The sequence below is a fragment of the Brachyhypopomus gauderio genome, chromosome 19 (genome assembly GCF_052324685.1).
Source record: "Brachyhypopomus gauderio isolate BG-103 chromosome 19, BGAUD_0.2, whole genome shotgun sequence".
In the NCBI taxonomy this organism is placed as follows: domain Eukaryota; kingdom Metazoa; phylum Chordata; class Actinopteri; order Gymnotiformes; family Hypopomidae; genus Brachyhypopomus; species Brachyhypopomus gauderio.
The window spans coordinates 8,069,411-8,092,354 of record NC_135229.1 but is presented as its reverse complement, the minus strand read 5'-3'; the positions used below and the strand labels follow the sequence as shown (position 1 = coordinate 8,092,354).

The 22,944-nt window shown below is 43.3% G+C and overlaps 1 protein-coding gene across 4 annotated transcripts in view; it reads right to left on the bottom strand.

The window, feature by feature from the left end:
* kcnq3 (potassium voltage-gated channel, KQT-like subfamily, member 3) overlaps window positions 1–22,944 on the bottom strand; it is a 52,810-nt gene that overhangs the window by 8,392 nt on the left and 21,474 nt on the right. For all 4 annotated transcript variants that reach the window (XM_076981634.1, XM_076981636.1, XM_076981637.1 and 1 more), the window contains exons 3-14: window positions 13,204–13,294; window positions 12,615–12,741; window positions 12,346–12,518; window positions 11,928–12,089; window positions 11,388–11,498; window positions 8,290–8,385; window positions 7,853–7,947; window positions 7,184–7,210; window positions 4,382–4,620; window positions 2,111–2,216; window positions 988–1,119; window positions 810–905 (exon numbers count right to left, since the gene is read on the bottom strand). In XM_076981634.1, coding sequence (XP_076837749.1) covers window positions 810–905; window positions 988–1,119; window positions 2,111–2,216; window positions 4,382–4,620; window positions 7,184–7,210; window positions 7,853–7,947; window positions 8,290–8,385; window positions 11,388–11,498; window positions 11,928–12,089; window positions 12,346–12,518; window positions 12,615–12,741; window positions 13,204–13,294 — 1,455 coding nt within the window. The remainder of the gene's footprint in view (window positions 1–809; window positions 906–987; window positions 1,120–2,110; window positions 2,217–4,381; window positions 4,621–7,183; window positions 7,211–7,852; window positions 7,948–8,289; window positions 8,386–11,387; window positions 11,499–11,927; window positions 12,090–12,345; window positions 12,519–12,614; window positions 12,742–13,203; window positions 13,295–22,944) is intronic.

The window sequence follows — 22,944 nt, the reverse complement described above, 5'->3', positions numbered from 1 at the left end:
AGACTATTTTGACTGTGTTAATGCTCAGATATTAACTGTATTTCTTTTCTGTAGTTACATTCTGTGTAACTGGCTTGTATAGATTTAATGAAAATGCAAGTTCTGCCCATTACACCTTTAATTTAGTGGTAATACATTAAAATTAGAATTGGGATTGAATGGCTAATTAATGATTCCTATAAGGAAGTAAACAGTACGCAGTTGTTCAGGTGCTATAATATAGTGTCTTTACATTTTATTGACTTACGTACCTGAAATTCCTCTATGTTATATGGCCTTCAGTGTGACACCCCATGATTTTCACTGGACCCATCTGCCCCCCCACAAGATGTGATTCGAAATAAGCTGACTAGGTAAATATATCTGCCTCTTTGAAAATTAGCCTAACATTAGCTAATTTGTTTTTATGTGTCAATATAAAGCCAATTAGAATGTACTTTCACAGAGATGTAAATAAAAAATGAAGCCAGCCTAATAAGGAATGCATTTTTCCTAAATAGTGGATTTGAAATATGTTTATAAAACTGGAGAACCTCCGATATGATTATATTATATGGTTGTATATGGTTGGACTGTGTTAATGCTAGAACACCGAAGGACTGAACATCTGGAACATGACAGATTGATCAGTATACACACACAGCACAGTACGAATGTGATTAGCCAGAAGGTTCATTTGCATATTGCAGCCTTTTACATATGCAAATAATATTTTAACAGTTAATAAATGATTTATTACACATCATCTTCTCTGTTAGTAAAGACTTGACAAACATTTTGAGTTGATACGTGTTGGCTTGTGCTCTTACTTGGGAGACTGTTGGGTGGAATAAGAGAAAGGTGGTTTCTGTGTCTTCTTGTGTTTTGGAGTCAGCGGTGGATCAGGGGCAAGAATGAGATCTAGCCTGCAGAGACAAACCAAACCAAAGTTCAACCGTAGGTCTATGTATAGAGCCTATGTAGACTCTGAGTGTTTGTGTGTGTTACCGTGTCTGGAGATATTTGATTCTGCAGAGCATGTCCAGGTGTCCGGCTGAGTACTGCTCAATCACATCCTTCACGTCATACGGCCTGAGTGTCTCCTTAAAATGCTTTTTATTCAGCAGGAACATCAGAATTCTGTCACACACACGGACACACATGTTCTGTGTAGGCCATGCAATATTTGACACTGCAATTCATTTTCATGTCAAGTGATGAATGCAGTGAATGATTTTAAATTTACACCATGTCATTACGAGAACGAATTAAGTAAAAGCAAAGCAAGTAGCACATATTATATTGAAATTATCATCATTTACTGTGCATAACCTGATATTTTCATAATGTGCTGAAGTGTTTTAAACTGACCTGAAAAATATTCTGAAATGGTTTTAAGTTTTGTAACTTGTAATTCCCTGTAACCCTGTTGATATGCTGAGCACAATTTCTCTCATCTGGTAGTTAAAGGTTAATAACACCAGACCTATAATGTGACAGATGTTATAAGGGCTATTTTAAGCAGTCAGCACTTTCCAGTGTGACTCTTGGGGGATGAGGAATGAGAGGAAGGAGTAGGAATACTGTGTGTGTATGGAGCAAGGCTGGCGTGTGAATAAATGTGAATATTTGGGAATGTTTACTATATTTTGGCAAAGTCAGAAATTGTGTGTATAAAAGAAGGATTATTTTCAAATGTGTGTGCGTGTAAGAGAGAGTAAGGAATGAGGACATAGTGTTTCTATGTGTGTGTGTGCGTGTGTGTGTGGCCACATTCTAACATGAAGAGTGTATGTTCTAAATGGCCTGTCAGGGCAGTGACTTATAATGGTGGAGGGCGGAGCCTGGGAGATTCATGGCCTTAAATCATGAGGCTCAGCCTTTATTACAGCACAGGACGCACATCTCATCAGCTCCAGCACCAGTGCTGGGCTCAGCTGGGTGGAGAGAGCACTCAGTCCCTATGGGACATAAGCCCAGGTTAACAGATAGTACAGCGATCACTCAAAGACATGTGTGTCCTTCTTGTGATCCTGAGTGTGTTTGTGTGTGTGTATATGTGTGTGTGTGTGTGTGTGTGTGTGTGTGTATGTGTGTGTCGGTGTGTGTGTCTGCATATGTGTATGTTTACCGCACTGCTCTGATGACGAGTTTGAGAGTAGGAATCATATCCTCCATCAGGATGTCAGGAGGGAAGCCTTTCTCCTCGGGGGTGGGGTCTGTCAGGCCACCGGCATCTATAAAGAAGAACCACATCACCAGTAACTGATATGTGTGGTTCCATTTAGAGCCCCTTTACCACCAATCAGAAATAAATGTGTATATATTTCCACACTGCAAACTAAATTATAGTGGGCCCACAGTCCCAGACTTGTATTTCAGTGATTATTCATCTCTCATATAGTGGATTTGGCTTACCATCCAATTAGGTCCTTCATAAGCTGAACCAGGGCAAACACACACATGTCTATAGTGCATGGAGCGCCTACCAGTTGATTTTACAAGTCAAGGAGGCTCACTATACCGGTTATCTCTGAGCAATGAAAGTGATACCAACCATACACTATATTGGCAAAAGTTTTCGCTCACCCATTCAAATTATCGGAATCAGGTGTTCCATTGACTTCTATGGCCACAGGTGTATAAAACCAAGCACGTAGGCATGCAGACTGTTTTTACAAACATTTGTGAAAGAATGGGTCGCTCTCAGGAGCTTAGTGAATTCCAGCGTGGAACTGTGATAGGATGCCACCTGTGCAACAAATCCAGCCGTGAAATTTTCTCGCTCCTAAATATTCCACAGTCAACCGTCAGATGTATTAAGAAAATCAAAGTGTTTGGGAACAACAGCAACTCAGCCATGAAGTGGTAGGACACGTAAGCTGATGGAGCGGGGTCAGCGGATGCTGAAGCGCATAGTGTGAAGAGGTCACCAACTTTCTGCAGAGTCAATCACTACAGACATCCAAACTTCATGTGGGCTTCAGATTAGCTCGAGAACAGTGTGCAGAGAGCTTCATGGAATGGGTTTCCATGGTCGAGCAGCTGCATCCAAGCCATACATCACCAAGTGCAATGCAAAGTGTTGGATGCAGTGGTGTAAAACACACAAACACTGGACTCTAGAGCAGTAGAGGCATGTTCTCTGGAGTAACGAATCACGCTTCTCCATCTGGCAATCTGATGGACGAGTCTGGGTTTGGCGGTTGCCAGGAGAACGGTACTTGTCTGACTGCATTGTGCCAAGTGTAAAGTTTGGTGGAGGGGGGGTTATGGTGTGGGGTTGTTTTTCAGGAGCTGGGCTTGGCCCCTTAGTTCCAGTGAAAGGAACTCTAAATTCTTCATCATACCAAGACATTTAGTACAATTCCCAAATTTGTGGGACCAGTTTGGAGCTGGCCCCTTCCTCTTCCAACATAACTGTGCACCAGTGCACAAAGCAAGGTCCATAAAGACATGGATGGCAGAGTCTGGTGTGGATGAACTTGACTGGCCTGCACAGAGTCCTGACCTCAATCTGATAGAACACCTTTGTGGTGAATTAAAGCAGAGACTGAGAGGCAGGCTTTCTCGTCCAAAATCAGCATATGACCTCACAAATGCGCTTCTGGAAGAATGGTCAAAAATCCTCATGAACACACTCCTAAACCTTGTAGACACTCCTAAACCTTGTAGCCTTCCCTAAAGAGTTGAAGCTGTTCTAGCTGCAAAGGGTGGACCAACGTCATATTGAACCCTATGTATTAGGGATGGGATGTCACTTAAGCTCATATGTGAGTCAATGAAGGTGAGCAAATATTTTTGGCAATATAGAGTAACTTCAATCTGTAGTCATGTTTTTATCTTTTATCATGTTTTTAAGAATTTTACCACTTTTCTAATTTCTAAATTTTTTGCACATTGTTTAAAATGGATAATGTAGAAATTTATGCAAAGCATTGGTTTAGATGTTTGTAATCTATTTTAAATAAATCTGTAATTACCCATGCTTAAAATGTAAACTACTAATTCTAATTAGCTATTAATTACTTTAGAATTTATGATGTTGTAGACTACTTTGTTACAGGGACGAAAGTTGAAACAGAGTAACACACCTTTTGGACACTACTGAATCAGTATGCACAAAAGATGTAACCTTTGCGAGACTAAATGTTTCCAGAGCTCTAGAGTAACAATGTGTGTGTGTTTGTACATCATCGTCATCATCATCATGTAGCCGTGTTTGTGGTATAGCGTTAATATCAACAAAATAATATCTAGTAATCCAAAGCCCAATGTCAAACTTACATAAATATATACAAAATGTTAAAGTGAACATACTTGTGTGTGTGTGTGTGTGTGTGTGTGTGTGTGTGTGTGTGTGTGTGTGTGTGTGTGTGTGTGTGTGTGTGTGTGTGTGTACCCTCTGAACTCTGTCTCAGAGCGTACGCCTTCATCCTGAATGCAGTCCTAAACCTCTCCCTGTTGGAGAAGCCGGCCGGTTTTGCCTCTTTAGATGGGCTCTCCTCGATGGCCTCCGCTGGCCCACAAGTCCCTGCTCCGGAGGCCGGGTTCCCCACAGAGGGCATCATGAAGCGTCCCCTGACAGAGGACGGGCGTGGGGTGGGCAGGCGCACGCGCTCCAACAGCGTCAGTTTCTGGCTGAGACAGACAGAGTGACACACACGCTGTTTAATCCCCCAGAACAGGCGGCCGCCCTCCACGACAGAGCGGGGGAGGATGGGAAGAAAGAGCAAAGAGAACAGATGTAAAAGAGGAGAAGAACACATCGGAAAGAGTGCTCTAAAAAGCACTTTGAATTTCTTTACATTTCTGAACTGTACATCCACTCTACCCTGGTCTTCTGTGTACAGGCTACAAACTGTAGCCTTTTCTAGGATACGCTATTCTGCGTATACCATTAACTTCTCCACCTCCTCCAAACATTAAAACTCACGTTTTTTATTTTGATATCTGGGTGGTTGGTTTCCTTTTCTCCAAAATGTAGGCTTTTCCACTTTTCACATAAAAGCTTGGACCCAAGTGGACAGAGCAAAGTGACTGGTCTGTTTGCTGAAGAGTTATGGTGGAAATGCCAGATTTAAAGTGCACAGTAATGCGATGTAGAATGGATGTCCAAGTCTAACCCAACCCATATTATTCCCACAAACACAATCTGCCCTGTGGAGTTTAGAGGATGATTCCTAGTCCTAACCTGAAGATGAGGACTGGAATTACAATAACCATGTTGTACTGTGCCTGCACCACATATGCAGACATCTGAACAACTGCAATGAAGAACAAATGCTTACTGCCTTTTCATTTCTTTAAACTTTAAACCTTTCAAGAAAAAATGGTCGCTGGAACTATGGGTCTGTAATGTGATTAGTTCTGTTGCAGACATCTAGGCCCAGAGATTAGCCAAAGTAGTTTACTGTAATGGTTTCCAAGACCTTTAAAAAGTCAACTTTAATCCTTTGGTACACCACTCAGACACACATGCACTCACACACTGACTCTGCCTACAGCAGAAACCAGAAACTCTTCTCTTAACAATACCCAGAACAACACAGGGCATTCTGTAGCAGCCAGTCCCTCTGGACGGACCCTCGAGCACACACACACACACACACACACACACACACACGCACACACTCCCACTTACACACACACACACTCACACACCAGTGGCCAGAGCTCTCTCCTGAGTACAGTGAAAGGCAGGAGATTGCGCTGGTGAGAGACGCTTTAAGGAGACAGAGACGGTTCTTTGAGACAGGAGGGACAGAATTACAACTGATTACCATGCAGTTACAGACAACACTTTCCCACACACCCACATACACACACACACACACACACACACACACACACACATTCTCAAAAATTACATGCAGTCACTTCTCACGGAGCTTGATTCAACTATAGACAAATGTTGGTCTTTGATGCTCCTGTTTGCCAGTTTGCGTGTGTTGTGTGTGTGCACATGTATGTGTGTGCAGCTCATTGGCCATACTGATGTGGAACTACGTTTTAAAAATCATCAAATGAATTCATTAAAGGTTTGAAGACATAAAGTAATGAATGATGATAATTGAAAGAAATGTCATTTGGATGAGGATAATGTCAGTTATCTACAAGTTACCTCTCAGCTGTGTGTGTGTGTGTGTGTGTGTGTGTGTGTGTGTGTGTGTGTGTGTGTGTGTGTGTGTGTGTGCAACAGAGACAGAGTAGTAACTTGATCTTTGAGTGAACATGGATTGTAGGACAAGGGTGAAGCAGTTCGTCCAAGCTGAACTCAACTTCACTCACTCTCACTCTCTCTCTCTCTCTCTCTCTCTCTCTCTCTCTCTCTCTCTTTCTCTCTCACTCACTCACTCTCACTCACCCCCCCCCCTCTCTCTCTCTCTTTCTCTCTCACTCACTCACTCTCACTCACCCCCCCCCCCTCTCTCTCTCTTTCTCTCTCACTCACTCACTCTCACTCACCCCCCCTCTCTCTCTCTCTCTCTCTCTCTCTCTCTCTTTCTCCAATGCCCATTTCACTCAATTTACTACTCTTAATATATGTAATGTTCGGTCAGTGTCCACGTCAAGGGCATTTGCTATATGAAATCCCTTCCTCATAATCATTAAAGTCAAGCACACACACACACACACACACACACACACACACACACACACACACACACACACACACACACACACACACACACACACACACAAACACACACAAACACACACACATACTGTACATAGATCTATGCAAGAAGAACTCTCACCTTATCTTTCACACCCTTTATACAACTATTGATATCTCACAGACCTCTGATACTAACACACACACACACACACATGCACACATGCATATTCTCTCTGAGCTGACACCATCATTTTTCAAAAGTCCATAACCGTCTCTTTCCTAATAGTTTCAGTAATATTTCATACAGAGCTAATGTCTGCACACTGGAATGGCTCTGTTCATTATGGAGAGAGATGGCATACACACACACACACACACACACACACACACACACACACACACACACACACAGACACACACACACAGTGCTGGCTATTACTCCCACTGTATGAGAATAATGGCAGAATGTATTTAGAGTTATTTAAAGAAACACATTACACAGACCCATTCATTTCACACTTAATATCAACTATAACAGGAGGAACTGAGAGAGAGAGAGATGGAAAGAAAGAGGAATCTTACCTAGCAATTCCTTCCAGATTGTCTTTCCTTTAAAGCAAAAAAAGAAAACAAGCTCATCAGGTAAGCAGGCAACTAACTGTACACTTATAATCACTTATAATACATTACACACCAATATATAAGCACATGTATCTATTCATGCTAAATATATACATACACATGCTTGCCCATGCGCACGCACACACACACACACGCACGCACACACGCCACACACACACACACACACACACACACACACGCACACACGCCACACATACACGCACGCACGCACGCACACACGCCACACACACACACACACACACACACACACACACACACACACACACACACACACACACACACACACACACACACAATGCCTCATTCTAAACTTCTGGTAGAAGTGCAGATGGAACTTCACATGCAAAATAAACTGCAACACAAGTAAGTGAGTCTGACATAAATGACCACAATGGCAAACAAAGGCATGAGATGTTAGAACTTTCAAACTATAAATGGCAAGCAAAACCAGCACTACCTAAGTAATACCATATGAATATGGAACTAAAGTGAATTAAATAATCAAAAAGAAATGGCCTAATCACGTTTGCTTGTGTGTGAGTGTGTGTGTGTGTGTGTGTGTGTATGTGTGTGTGTGTGCCCATGCATGTGTATGCAGAACTAATGTACCTGAAACATGGCAATGAGATCACAGTTTCATAAAACCTCCATGTCGCAATGAGATCTTCTCTGAGTGGATTAGTGGCATAGTACCGCCAGGCAGACTACAATCAAACAGAGCAATGTCACTAGCAAGCGCAGACTGTAGATGGGCAGTATACATGTGGAGACACCAGAGAAATGTCTTCTTGTTTTTAAAATAAGATTGCTGTTACTCTTTAAACAACTGAATTTATTGCTTTAGCTGATTAGGTGAGTTGTGTGGTGTATAAAAGATTCAATAGATCACATCTAAGAGTGTGTGATTGTCTGAGAGGTTTATTGTGTAGTGCATGACTGGCTAACATGTTAACAGCACAGTCTTTGACTGGTTGAGGGGGTTACCGTGAGAGACGTGTTTAAACACATGTAGGGTGCTAGAGTGCTGTACTGGGTTATGGGTTAACCTGAATAAGTCCAGCTGCAGGGTGTCTCCGTTTCTCAAAGTGTTTCTGCCTGTGCTGCTCCTGAACTTTCAAAGCCAAACCAGACCCCAGGATTCCCTACAGGCACAATCAATCAAACGTTTGAATTAATGATCCTTTGTAGACACAATTAATCAATCAAAGAGAGAACGAAACAAATGATGCCCAACAACATTTACCAAACAGATTTCTGGACCAGAGTGCTAGGACACTGACAACCAATTAATCCATGACCAGACTAAAGACCAGTTAGTGATGACTAAAGAAAAACAATTACAGTCATTTCAGTCAGTGATTTCTAAGGCTTTTATCAACTATAAAAGACTTACATGTTGTCCCAAGTTTTCCCTCTGCCCACACCCCATGACAAACACCTGCTTCTTGTTTCAATCACACTTGTACCCACTACCCTTGCATGGCCTGATTCTTATCAAATCCTGTCCATTATTGTCTTTAATTGTATTGTTTAGACTTTGTTATTTAGGAGGACATCTTTGTGCAACACAAATGCAGATCCAGCAATAGCAGGAGTTCTATGTCTGGAATAGTGAACAGATCTATGTATGTTCTATGTATGTTCTATGTATGCTGTTTGGCTTTTCTAATGATCCACTCATATTTAGTCAATAAGATCCTCCATGACAAATTCTGCAAGTTCATCAATCTCTATATGGATGATTTGCTCATCTATTCAGCAAAGCTAATGAAGCACATTTGTTAAGGCTTTCAGCTAACTACATTTTCACCTCAACTATATTTTCTGCCTAAGTCATGTTTTATCTTCAGGTGGCGAACATATGGAGGCCTGCAGAGCACAGATGGCACTGGTGTGGCCTCTTCCACAGACTGTAGAGGAGACAGACTGCAGCAATTTTTGGTATTTGCCAAATTATACCAACGGTTGAACAGGAATTTAAACACCTCATTTGCCTTCAAATGCTCCCGTAGAAAGCTCTCCAGGCTGTTGGCTGGGAGGGACAATCACTGACCTCAAATGTCACTTGACGTCTGCTCGTTCATTTTGACTTGCCTAAACCCTTTGTGGTTCAGGATAACACCCTTGAGGAGGGAGTCAGGCCTGTACTGTCCCAGATGCAAGGAAACCAACACAAATGTTTACCACTTGTATCCTATTCAAAGAATCTCAAACCTGTTGAGAGAAACCACGGTGCTGGGAGCTTCTTTCCTGATTTGGACTCTACATCCCTTCGTCATATACACCAACCTCAGAAACCTTAAATACAAATAGCCCAGTACTTCAACTCTTCACCAAGCCAGGTTGAAATTTCTATATCAATCTTGTATAGACCAGGTCCCAAAAACATTAAGACTTGAACATTAAGAAACATGGGTTGCTTTTCAATCCCCAAGTCTGGTGGTTAAGGAGAACTGTGTGGTATTGGACAGACAATTCATTATCTCGTGAGATTTCATCCTAGGGAAGCTGATGATCCAGATGGCATCGCCCCCGTTGGCTCTGTAAACAGCCTGCAAATGATCCAGCACCAGTTCTCCCTCATTTGATGAATTGGCTCTATTTTTTGGGCATTCTACTTAATGAGTAAACATCTGTCCAATCCCAAAGACCCCAAACTCAACCCAAACGAATGACTGGAGGATCTTAATACCTTGGAATTAATACCTTCGAAAGCTTGAATAGAATTTAGTGCAGAAATCACAAATACCACTGGTAATAGTTACTAGGCAATAGTACAAATAACCCTCTCCTCAAAGCAGCTCCTACATGGTTTACTCAGACAGTCACTTGCTATTCAATAATGGTTTGAATCTTCCTAGCTGACATTTCAAAGGCTTTTGATCAATGTGACCATGCAAAATGAATGCAGTGCCTAGCTACACACATTATGTCCATGGCTTCCGTCCTTTAAAGTTTAACAGTTACATTACAGGGAGAAGACACAGAGAGTTGTCGCTAATGACATGTTTAGAAAGATATTAAACCAGGTGTCCTACAAGGAGGCATACATGTCCAGAGAGTGTCTCTGGTCTCAGGACAATCGTAGTTTAAGGTATGCAGATGACATAAGGCTGTCATGGACTATTAGCCACTCAGACTTATGAAACAACATGTCAATGGAAAGAGAAGCACAGCAACTTGATTTATGGGCTGCAGTAAATAACACTGTCTTGAATGGCAAGAAGTCAATGGTGTTGACGCTATGCTTTTCAAAAAAACAGTTTCAACTACATCCTTCAAGAACTGGAAGGCAGGTTGTTCCCATTATAGCAAACACATGGGTTTCCATTTGAAGGAGTACCTTACTAGGGTAAACAGAGGTTCCACTTGAAGACCTCGTTGATGCAACACTAAATTCAGAGTAGGAACGTTTATTACTTCTGGGATGCACACACACACACACACACACACACACACACACACACACACACACACACACACACACACACACACACACATGCAGACATGCACATATATAGTGCTCAGCATAAATAAGTACACACCAACAAATTTGTCAGAAAACATTTACATTTTCTATACTCTAAAATACTCCCACAAATGTGTGCCAATGATTGCAAACAAGATCTGTTAATTTGCCCAATCAAAAAAATTATAATTTTCCTAACAAATTTATTCTAAATGACAAGAGTTCAACCACAGGTGAGTCTAATTGTTCATTAAACAGGTGTCCAGCAGACAGACTAGAAAAGGTTGTAACATAACAAAGAAAACCTCCACCCCATTTCATGCTGTCAGGAATGGCACCATATAGAAGAGAATTGGCACACAAATATATTGTCTTTACACAAGAAGGATGAAAGCTACAAGAAAATCAGCAAAGCTTTAATAGTCTTGTCTAATCTTGTCTAGTTATTGTGTTTATTTCATTAGCTATCAAAACTTACCTCATCATCATTCAAGTCTGTGTTGTAACACAGACACTTCTTATATTAAGCTTATATTAAACACCTCTCAAAAACATTTTAGCGGGTTATGTTGAATTCCACTGATCTGTGAATATAACATTTAGCGGACGAGTCCCACGCGAGATCACCCTGCGTCTCGCTGCCACACACAGAGACAGAACAGCAGGTGCACTTACAGCTGGCAGGGCGAAGAACGAGACGCCGATCAAAGCGAAGGTCCCGGCGAGCAGGCGTCCCGCCCACGTCTTTGGTGTCTTATCGCCATAGCCGATGGTCGTCAGCGTGATCTGACACAGAGTATATATCGCTGAGTCATGTGAAAACCCCCCTCCAACAAACACACACATACCACACGAGTCCTGTTAGCGTCTCCATCCACACCGGTCGTTCCAGAATTCAGTAGCCTGTACTTTGGCCTAAAATAAGCTACTTGATGAAGCAGTATTAGCGTTCTAGTTCATGTATGCTAACACCAAGAAGCTTCCAAGAATTGATCGGCCTGAGACACAGTAATTGATTAGTCTGTCTTCTTGCAGGAAGTGTTTCTGTGATGTTTGGAAATCCGTGTTATTAGTGTGTGAGGATTTATTTTAGTGTGTCTTTGTGTTTGACCTAAAATCTGTAGGTACTGGTACTGTGTGTAATCATTTATTAGTACACTTGTGTTCATGCTGGCTGCTTCTTGTGCCGTTATATGTGCATTTATGAAGTCTCACCAGCCCCCACCACAGTGCGTCTGCATATGTGTCAAAGTCCTGCTCGGGACTGGGAGTCGGTCGATCCTTGTCTATCAACTCAACGTCCTTCTCGACCAGGTAGACGAGGAAGGAGGCCAAGATCAGAGAAAGGAAACCGATGTACCAGGCAGTGATCAGCTCCTACACACACACACACACACACACACACACACACACACACACACACACACACACACACACACACACACACACACACACACAAAACATGTTACATGAGCACACAAAGCCTTTGCAGTGCTGGTGTGCTTTGCTTTAATGGAACACTTTTTGAATGTGTGGTATGAGTGTGTGTGTGTGTGTGTGTGTGTGTGTGTGTGTGTGTGTGTGTGTGTGTGTGTGTGTGTGTGTGTGTGTATCTGTGTGTGTGTGTGCTGACCTTGCTGTGGGCGTATATGGCCGACCCCAGCAGTTTCCAGGTGCCTCCCCGCCGGTCCATTCGCAGCATGCGCAGTATCTGCAGGAAGCGCAGACTGCGCAGTGACGTGGCCAACACGTTGCCCTGGTTCCCCAACGCCACCACCGGCACAGACGCGATCAGAACGAAGATATCTACACAAACACACAACACACCTGTATTCAACTGGACAAGAGGCCGAGTGTGTATGCGTGTGTGTGTGTGTGCGCTTGTCAGAGAGAGACACTTACCCAGAATGCACAGTGGTTTGCGGGCGAATTTGAGCCGCCCTCTCCAGCCCTTGTATCTGCAACAGCATCCTGCTGCCCAAATCCTCAACACAAATTCGGTCCCGAATATAAAGATGGTAAACGTCTCCTACAGGGATATAGACAGATTCATTAAAGTATCTTTACACATTCAGTTAAACACTTTTTCACACTTTAACACCTTTTTTTATTTTCATCCCACACACAGGTCTGTTTGCCTTTATGTTGTGTGTGCCTGTGCGTGTGCGTGTGTGTGTGTGTGTGTGTGTTTGTGGGACTTCCTCTGACTGGCTATATTACTGCTTTTTCGTGTGTCTGTTTCCCAGCACACACTAATGGGGTTTATATGAAGTCATCTCCTAACAAACTTCCACTGGGAAATAACCACTCAGAGTAATAACTCCAGTATAAGCTCACCAGCCACTTCATTAGTCTACTCTTAAGACTGCAGTGACACTGTAACACTGCTGTGCCTAATAAACGGCTACCAGCTCAATGTTACTGTGCGGAGAATAATCACTTAGTGAATACATAGGCACACACACACACACACACACACACACACCCTTACCAGAACCACCAACCAGTGGGCCGAGTCATGCTCATACTCTTTAAATGTTGTTAGAATCGCCAAAATCAGACACCCCAGGACAATGAGAAACCTGGAGAGAGATTGAGACAGAGAGGGAGAACAGTAGAGAAAGAGAGACATTAGGATGTGCAGTATTTAGAGCTGTGAGCTCAACTGTTATCTGTTCAGTGTTCAGTGTTATTAGTAGTGTAAGTCAGGCTTTGGCGATACAAATGTAGCATTATTTGTCATGCTAATAAAGCACCTTGAATTGAATTGAGAGGGGGGGGGGAGATGAAGAGGAAGGAGAGGGGAAGAGAGAGAGGAGAAAGGAGGGAAAGACAGAGAGATGGTGGAGAGAGACAGAGAGATAGATGGGGAGGGAGGCTGAGAGGGGAGAGAGGGAGAGGAGAGAGGGAAGAGAAAGAAAGAGGAAAGAGGAAGGGAGAGAGAGGAAAGAGATACAGAGAGAGCGAGAGGGAGAGAGAGAGAGAAAGAAAGAGTGACAGGGAGAGGGAGAGAGATGAGAGATGAGAGAAAGAGATACAGATAGAGAGAGGGGGAACTTGTAATCAGTGCAAAAAAGATCCATTTTCTGTGCTTGTGCACAAAATGTATCTCAGACAAGATTTCTAACATTCATTAAAATATTTTGAAGACTGAATGAAATTAAGATATTTTGCATGTATGCTTACTTGAATATTTGAATTGCTTAAATGTTAAATTCTGTACATGTTCTGTACATTTCATGTGTCAAAAATCTACAGTTAAAATAAACTAACCAACCTTTTAATCAGAATCTAGTATTGAGTAAAAACGATTTACATGTCCCATCCTCTTGCAGTTTATTTGCATTTTCATTTTGTTCCTGACATTTCTGGATACAGCCAGTTGGGGGTGCTGTTCTTAAGAGTTATGGGGCAGCATTGCAAAGGCTCAGTGAGAGCAAATTAAAAAACTCTTTAAAGCGTGTGTGTGTGTGTGTGTGTGTGTGTGTGTGTGTGTGTGTGTGTGTGTGTGTGTGTGTGTTATACCCATTCTTGTTTTGTTGCATCTTACACACCTGGCTGTATAGACTTAAACAAAAATAATCACAACACACACACACACACACACACACACACACACACACACACACACACACACACACACACACACACACACACACACACACACACACACACACATTCAAGCCTACATGTTAGTTAGTTTACTTGCTTAACAAAATCTGACTAATTTATGTCTGTGTTGAAGCAAAATGTCTGTGTCTTAAACCCATTCAGTCTTTAAGTATCACAGATATTTGCACACAAAAAGCAAGGACAAGAGACCACTGCAATATTATGGTAAAACCATGGCAACCAGCAAATAAAATCCTGAATCCATGGTAACAATGTCAACAGGTCATCTGGAAGAGAGAGACAGAAAAAGATGCAGGAAAAACACTGCAGGTTCTAGTCTTTACATTTGATACACGTGATACATCACCCTGTGTGTGTGTGTGTGTGTGTGTGTGTGTGTGTGTGTGTGTGTGTGTGTGTGTGTGTGTAAGTAAGGAAGCGAACTGTAGCTCCTGAGGGATATGCAGACAACCAATCAAGTAAGGAGCCAATAAAGAAATGCAAAGTGTGCAGATCAGACACTAATCTCCCTTACACTCCTCCACACACACACATTCAGAAACCCGTAACTGCACCCTGGAGGAAGCCAGCCTTCCCAAGGTCAAGACAAGGGCTTTACAGCACTCTCACACTCACTCACACACACACACACACACACACACACACACACACACACACACACTCACACACACTCACACTCACACACACACACTCACACACACTCACACACACACTCACACACACACTCACACACACACTCACACACACACTCACACACACACTCACACACACACTCACACACACACACAGGCTATAGGACTCCTCCGGCAGACACAGAGCATGTCATGACACTGGAGTAGGAGAAAAGCCCAGCAAAAACACAACAAAACAAAACAATACTGCATTCCAACCCCACAGATCACCAACGACGACCATCACACGTGGGCTGAGATCTTCCAGTGGGGAAGGAGAGAGGCCAGTGAGCAAGAGGCAAACGTGTGTGTATCAGCACCAATCCAGCTCAGCTTATTCACACGTCGGTGAATGTTTGCTTTTAGCACAAATGTAGAGGTAAAGGAGCGTATCAGTGACTGAGCAAAGAGACACCTGAACCCAGAATATCAGTCAGATTACGAGGCTCAAGACAGTCAGAGATTCTGCACTTTCGAGATGATCAGGGGAGTTTCATCTTCATAGCCCACACAGAAAGGTTTCATTGCTCCACTGTGAACCTACAACACTTTAGCTCTGAAACATTTTGAAGGCGGGTAGATTAAGTTACTCAGAAATTGTGACAGACTCTTTCACACTATCCAACTCTCATACACACAGTGTTAAACCACAAACTCCTCATCAGAGTCTTATGTGTCCGATATCAAATTCTTTTTCACACACTATCAAACTCTCATATATTCACTCCCACGCAAAAGCAAGCTTTGGATCGCACTCGATCCTGACCTGAAACACGCTCTCCATACATAATGCCAAAAAACTAGTTCACGCTTTCATTATCTCAAGATTGTATGACTGTAATGAGTTTAAATACGCTTCAGTTAGTCCAGAATACATTTAAAAAACCAGACAATTTTGCCATATTAGCCCAGTGTTCTTGAAACTGCATTGTACTGTTTACAAAAATTGGAAGTTATTTCAAATGATGAACTACTTGGATCACAAGGTTCTGGTTATGTGTTAGTATGTAGAATTTTGAGCATATTTTTACAAATCCCCCGAGCTTTGTAATTACCTTCCAATCCGTGTTTGGGTCTCAGCCACAGAGATAAATCTGACCTCTAAATCTAGGTTGTTAGTTTGAAGTCTGTTTGTTTAGTAATTCTTTTATAACTTTTTTCCTGCAGGGTTCCCAGACTTATAAAGGTAACTGAGGTGAGCGTAGACATCCTGCTGCTCTTGCACATTCTCACAGGTGTGCTCCCACCTGCACCTCCCACCTGCACCTCCCACCTGCACCTCCCACCTGCGCCTCCCACCTGCGCCTCCCCCCTGCGCCTCCTACTGGCTCTTCCCATTTTAGCTCATCTGTTTGAGCTGCTTGTGCCAAAATCACGTTTCGCCCTGTAAATGAGGAACACCTGCCCAGTGCGATCCAAACAGTCCCTCTCTGTTTCTCTTCTGAGCTTTAAAACTGCCACAACATCAAATGATGACGCACATGAATGAATTATGGCCCTAAAGGCGCCCCATACACCCGTGTCAGTGCCACTGTTACACAGCTACTTGACAGGTGCTTGATTTGCAGTTTCTCACTACGCTGATGGTTTTGTCACTGTGGATGAACATTAAGGCCAGTGTGCTCCAGTGCAATACCTAAATGCAGCGCTAATCACATTAATTAGCCATGTGGGCGAATGTGTACTTAGCAAATGAATTGTAAACCCACCCCAGCAGTTAGCGATGGCCGTTTCAGTTACTGCCACTATGTTAACGCTTGACTCTCTTCAGATCCAAGAGTAAATACCACTGTACCACAGAGGATACGCAAGCATAATTATTGTATTCGTTGCAGGTGTAAGGACAAACAATGAAATACTTCAAGATTAAAATGAATACTAAAAATGCTAAAAAATATTACATGAAGTGTAATACATGTAATACATGTAATACATACGGTACATACATGAAGTGAGGAAAATTAATTTAGCAATTTATAAAGGTCAAAAAGATATAAAGTGAAGCATAGAAATGAAGTAGTTTTTCATAGTTAGAACCTCATTCATTTTAGTTCATGTCATGTGCTGATATGCTCGGTGACTGACTTGGTCCATGCACACAAATCACACACCCATCCATCACACACCACTGCGCTGTCATCCTGGCCATAATGGAGAAAAATGAGGGTCTCTGTGCTTCTCTTTTTTTCTGTTTCTCACTCACTTTCTCTCTTTCCCTCCTTCCTTTTCTCACTCCTCCTCCTTACCATTCTCTTCCCTGTCATCCTCTGTTCTGTCTTGTCACACTCACACTCTCTCTCTCTCTCTCTCTCTCTCTCTCTCTCTCTCTCTCTCTCTCTCTCTCTCTCTCTCTCTCTCTCTCTCTCTCTCTCTCTCTCTCTCTCTCTCTCTCTCTCTCTCTCTCTCTCTCTCTCTCTCTCTCTCTCTCTGGGATTTTTTGAAGCATCCATGCATCTTTTGTCAACACTGGTGCCATCATTATCATTATGATAATAATTAGCAGAATGATCATTATATGCCTGCGTGTGCGTGTATATACCATCTTTAAGTTAATGACGTGTATCCAAGGCTGAGTGTAGTTGGGGGTGTGTGATGGTGTGTTCAAGCTTCACACACTTCTGTAGCCAGCTGTTAGAGGCAATGACGCACACGGCGAGGGCAGAGGGTGGAGTAACTGTGGGGTTGGGGTGGAGTAACTGTGGGGTGGGGGTGGCATAGTGGGTTTGGGATGGAACAGGATTTAGAGTTTAGGCTTCAGGGTGTAGGATGATGTAGCACCAGTGCAGAATTAACTCATAATAATATATTGTGAACATATAAACTGTGTTGTCACGACCCAGAAATCATTGTCTGTGTGTGTGTGTGTGGCACTGATTTGGCTTTCTTCCGAACACTAACCCTAGTGTTCCTGGAAAGAGTTTTGATCTATTTTTCTAAGAATATGTGGCAATGAAAATGTCAATCAGAACACAACAACCGACCCACACCCATAAACATTTACAGCATACAAATAATGAATGTGTGTGTGTGTGTGTGTGTGTTTGTCCAAGTCATTTTCTCTCTGAAATACTCACACCAACAAACACACACAAACTCACACACAAACACACACACCAACACAAACACACACACACACACACACACACACACACACGCACACACACACACACACACACAATATAGGCTTAACGTTAAGGTTGCTATCTTACTACACCACAGCAGAATGCAGAATGTACAAGCTGATGAACATAATCTGCACACACGCGCGTGCGCACGCAAAAACACTATAAGCCATTTACCTCTGAGGCAAAGAGTGCAATCACCAATTGCCCTGAAGTACTTAAAGAAGGAGAGAAAGAAGGAGAGATGGAAGCAGAGAGCAAAGAGCAAGAAAGGGGAGGGGGGATGACACCATTAGAGGTTATTAGTGAGGTGAAGACTAAAAGCACCTGTGTGTGTTTCAGATGATTTCTGGGAACTAGAACTCACAACCGTATGTGTGTGTGTGTGCTGAGATATCCTGTATCTATGTGTTTGTGTGTGTGTCCTTGCTGCCTTGAAGATGAATCTTGTGAATATACACAAGTGGGGGGGGTGCGTGTGACGATTGTCGAGCGGCCGAGGGGGGCACCATTTAGCGATTGTTGTAAAATAAATGGGTCTTAATTTTTACATTGAGGGGGCGGGACACCTCGCCTGAGGGGGCGACGCCCCCATTCGCCCCCCCCGTGGCGCCGGCCCTGGTGATGTTCTTGGGGTCTACAGGGCTTTTGGATTTCCAACATCAGACCCCATCTCCCAGGTGAACCCAGATGAGGCTGATCAAACACTGGTTTGTGTCCCAGCAACAAGTTCCAGACATGGGACTTTTTTATTCTCTGCAGCTTCAGATGAAGATTTTATTGCCCCCTCCTTTGCTGCCCCAGTGGCCACAAGTGATATCAGAGCTTTGCAGAGGGATCCTGAAGGAGCCTACATCTATGAGCTCAGGGTGAGACCACCAGCCTCTCCTCCCGCATCGCTCCACCAGGTACTGGCACCTTGTGCACTGTTGTTCTTTGGCTTCACACATCACACACTTCCCAGGGAACCTGATTCCCACCAGTTTTGTGGAGTCTGAGAAGAGAAGCCTGTCTGGGTGGAGTGTTTCTGACGTGATGTGATCCAGTCTGAGCCGAGCGGTATGGAAGGAGATGCTGTAGCCACGTGTCGTCTCCACGTCCTTCACAACCGAGACGCACTTTGTTCCAGGGAGGTGTTTGATGGAGCGGGTGGTTGTGTTGAGAAGATTCCACAACTGCCTTGAGCAACCTGGTCACGGCACTTTGGGGCAGGTAATAAGCATATCTTATAGGGACCCTCTCCGATGGGAAAGAAGTTATGATGACATCTCACACTTGCTCCAAAAGTTAGCTGGACTTAGTGGGAGATCCTAGATAGATTGAACTTGACGGAAGTCAGCATGTCAGAAATCTGTTCTAGGATCATAAAACTAATTTAAACAGCACTTTTTACATGCATGGAAACAACGAAGCTTTATAGCTATTTAGGCTCAGATCTCTAATCAGCAAACCTATGGCAACAGTGGCAAAGAAATATGTGGGTGCATTAAGGAACAAAATCAGACGGACAAGAAAGAACATGTCCTCCTTCCTGTGGTCTTCCATTATACGCAGTTTATTATGTCCAGTTCCATGTGTTGGGGTCTCAGCCACCCAAGCGGTTCGGTGTGGGCTGTTTCTGCCTGCACTGGGGCCTCTCCGCTGCATGGCCTCCCCTGTTTGCTTCACCGTGAATTCTTCCGAGAGACCACTGGCAGGAAGTCGCAGTGAAACGCAGCGTTGCTCACACTGCTTGGCACGCCGAGCCTCCTCCACAGTTCTCAGCTCTTTTTTTTTCCCAGGGATTCCACTGTTGTCATAGGAACTGCATATAGCAGCAGGAGACACTAAAGTCTGAATGAGATGGAATGCTGGTGAATCCAAGTGATGGAACCACCAGGCAAAACGGATTTATTGACCTTAGAAAGAGAGCTACGAGGTCTCCACGCGTTTTGTGGTAGAAGGGTTCGTCAGCCTCTGTTGGGTTGAAGATCCTGTTTATGATGAGGGTGAAGGGAAGGACTGAGATTATACAGCCCATTATAATATCTTACTCAAGCTTGTGCCAGTCTGATATCACAGACTCCAAAAGAGCTTTCATCCTGACGTTGCTATAGTGATCCAGGATGAGGTCTTTGATCTTACTTATAAGTAATATAATGTTAAATATATATTTGTATTATCTCTTCCACCAGTGTGTGTGGTTTGGACACATAAGCACTGGCGATGTTCTAGCTCTGTACTGAGTAGTGAGATGACTCTAAAGTAATTGAGCTTCTTGGACTTTTCTTCCCTCATGCTTCCAATGGTCAGCAAAATCCCCTCTCTACCAAAATGGTCTCGAAATGTTCCAACGTTGCAGAAGGAGTTCTTGACAGTGCTTGTGCACCGGTATGTATGCTACTACGCTGAGCCCTGGGGCCGAGGCCAAGCTTTCTGCATTCATGACTCCCCGCTCAGATTTCCAACCTGGTTTGTTCATGGCAAACTCAGCTGTAGGGATAACTGGGCTTATAAGAGCGATACTGTGTGCAAGCTCCTACTCTCGTCCTAGGTCACTCAAGGTGTTCTGAAGGAAGGCTTCAGATGAGCACTCAAGGAGGACACTTAAGGGTTGCTTGTCACCTATGAATGCAGACAAAGTCAGCGACAGCTTTGACTGGCAGGGAACGATGCCCTCGTACTGACTCTCCCCTTCCCTAACCCCCTGCGAATAGCAGCATCCTTCAAGTTGCCTTCAAATAGTTCCCCAAGGCTCCTGACAGCCCGTTCTGCAAGAACTGTGGTTCCATACAGGGTGAAATGATCCTTGTCCACTTACTTTCCTTTGTGGCAGCGTGAGGAACCTTGAATATGAAGTGAGAGAAGGAACGATGACTGAGAGATCTGGCGGATAAGAAAGCAAGAAGGAAACAGAAGGTTTACGGCCAGTGACGAAACGAAGCTCCTAGTCAGCATAAAGAAACACCCGTCGTTGCTGTTTTAGTCTGATGTACCTGGGAGGGACGGTGAGAGAGAGAGGACATGTGAGAGTGTAGCATCGGCAGAGGTGAAGTGGTCATGAAATGGTTAATGTTCACTCTCGCCCTGTAGAACATCCCTGATGTTGTGACACCACATCTCCGCACATTCTGTCATAGAGTAGATGTTTTTGTGCAAACACAATGCAAACATATGCTCGGACATACATGCACAAATTTGTTGATTTGCTACTTTGCCAACATTGCTTTCTCTGCATTCTCTCTCTCTCTCGTCCCTGTCATCTTTTTCTGTAGCAGAGTTCTAGTAGACTGAGACATTCAGTACGATGTGCTATTAACTGTGACTTCTTCTGTGACCTCTTCCATGACAATTTAACCTAAAGAGGGTTAATCCAACATTGTGTCCTGCTGTAAGTTTCTATTGTAACTCTCAAAAACAAGGTTTCTGTCATCATTCATGCACATAAAATGCAACAGTGCACCTGTGTGAGTGCTGATAAAAAGTAAATGCATTTTCTGGTCTGTGAATAGTGGCTATTAATAGCCTGTGCTCATCCTCTGTGACACCCACCCTCACATTCATCATCATCATCATCATCATCAACAGACTCTATGAGTAGAATTGCAGGGGTGACAAACAGTTGTGTTGGACAACAAAAATCTATAAAAACAAATAAATAAATACACATGCAAACACACACACACACACACACACACACACACACACACACACACACACACACACACACACACACAAACAAACACACACATATCACACATATATATATTAAACATAGCTACAAATATAGCTACATATCGTGATTCTGTACATCATCCCTAGACACACTCACACACTTCATAAAGACTGAACGTATTTCCTCTGGTTTAACTGCAGTCCTAATCTGGTACGGTTGCTGAGCAACTGAAGACTCTTTGGTGCACATCCCTGTCTCAAGCCTCTGATGCTTCTGAAGTAGAAACACACACATACCTATAGCTTCATATACAGCATATATAATACTACTGCACTACGAACATTTGAAAAATCACAAACATCTCAATGGTGTGTGTGTGAGTGTGTGTGTGTGTGTATGTGTATGTGTGCATGTCCTCATCACTGTGTGTGTGTGTGTGTGTGTGTGTGTGTGTGTGTGTGTGTGTGTGTGTGTGTGTTTTCAGTAGAACAGCCCTCCTCCACTCCACATGGAGATGTTACTGTGGCAACATGTCACATGACTCTGCTTCAGAAGGCAGCAAAACTACAGCAAGAAAGAGAGGTCAAAGCCCTTGCACCATTTAGCATGTGTGTCTGTACATGTGTGTGTTTGTGTGGAAATGTAAATGAACTCGTGTGTGTTTGCTGCCAACTGTGCTCATGTGATAGTATTGTAAGAGGCTCTGAGAGCCAGTCTAATTAACCGTTTCATATTGCTGATCAGACTGAAGTCTTACTGAGGGTAGCTTCACATACACACCCACACACACACACACACACACACACACACTTACTCATGCATACACACACTCACACACATACTTTCAGGTCACATGATGCTCCTTCTCATATCTTACCCAACAACCTGATGCTGCAAAGCGAAGCATGCATACTGAGCAAAGGTACAGAGGTGCACTGGTAAGACTCATTTAGCTGATGCTGTCAACATGATTATGGGTCTCAGTGTGTGCGTTAGTGGATTGTGAGTTGTGAGTGTGTGTGTGTGTGTGTGTGTGTGTATGCATGTTCATTTGTATGCATGCATATGTGAGTTAGTGTGTGTGTGTGTGTGTGTGTGTGAGTGAGTGAGTGAGTGAGTGAGTGAGTGAGCGTGTGTGTGTGTGTGTGTGA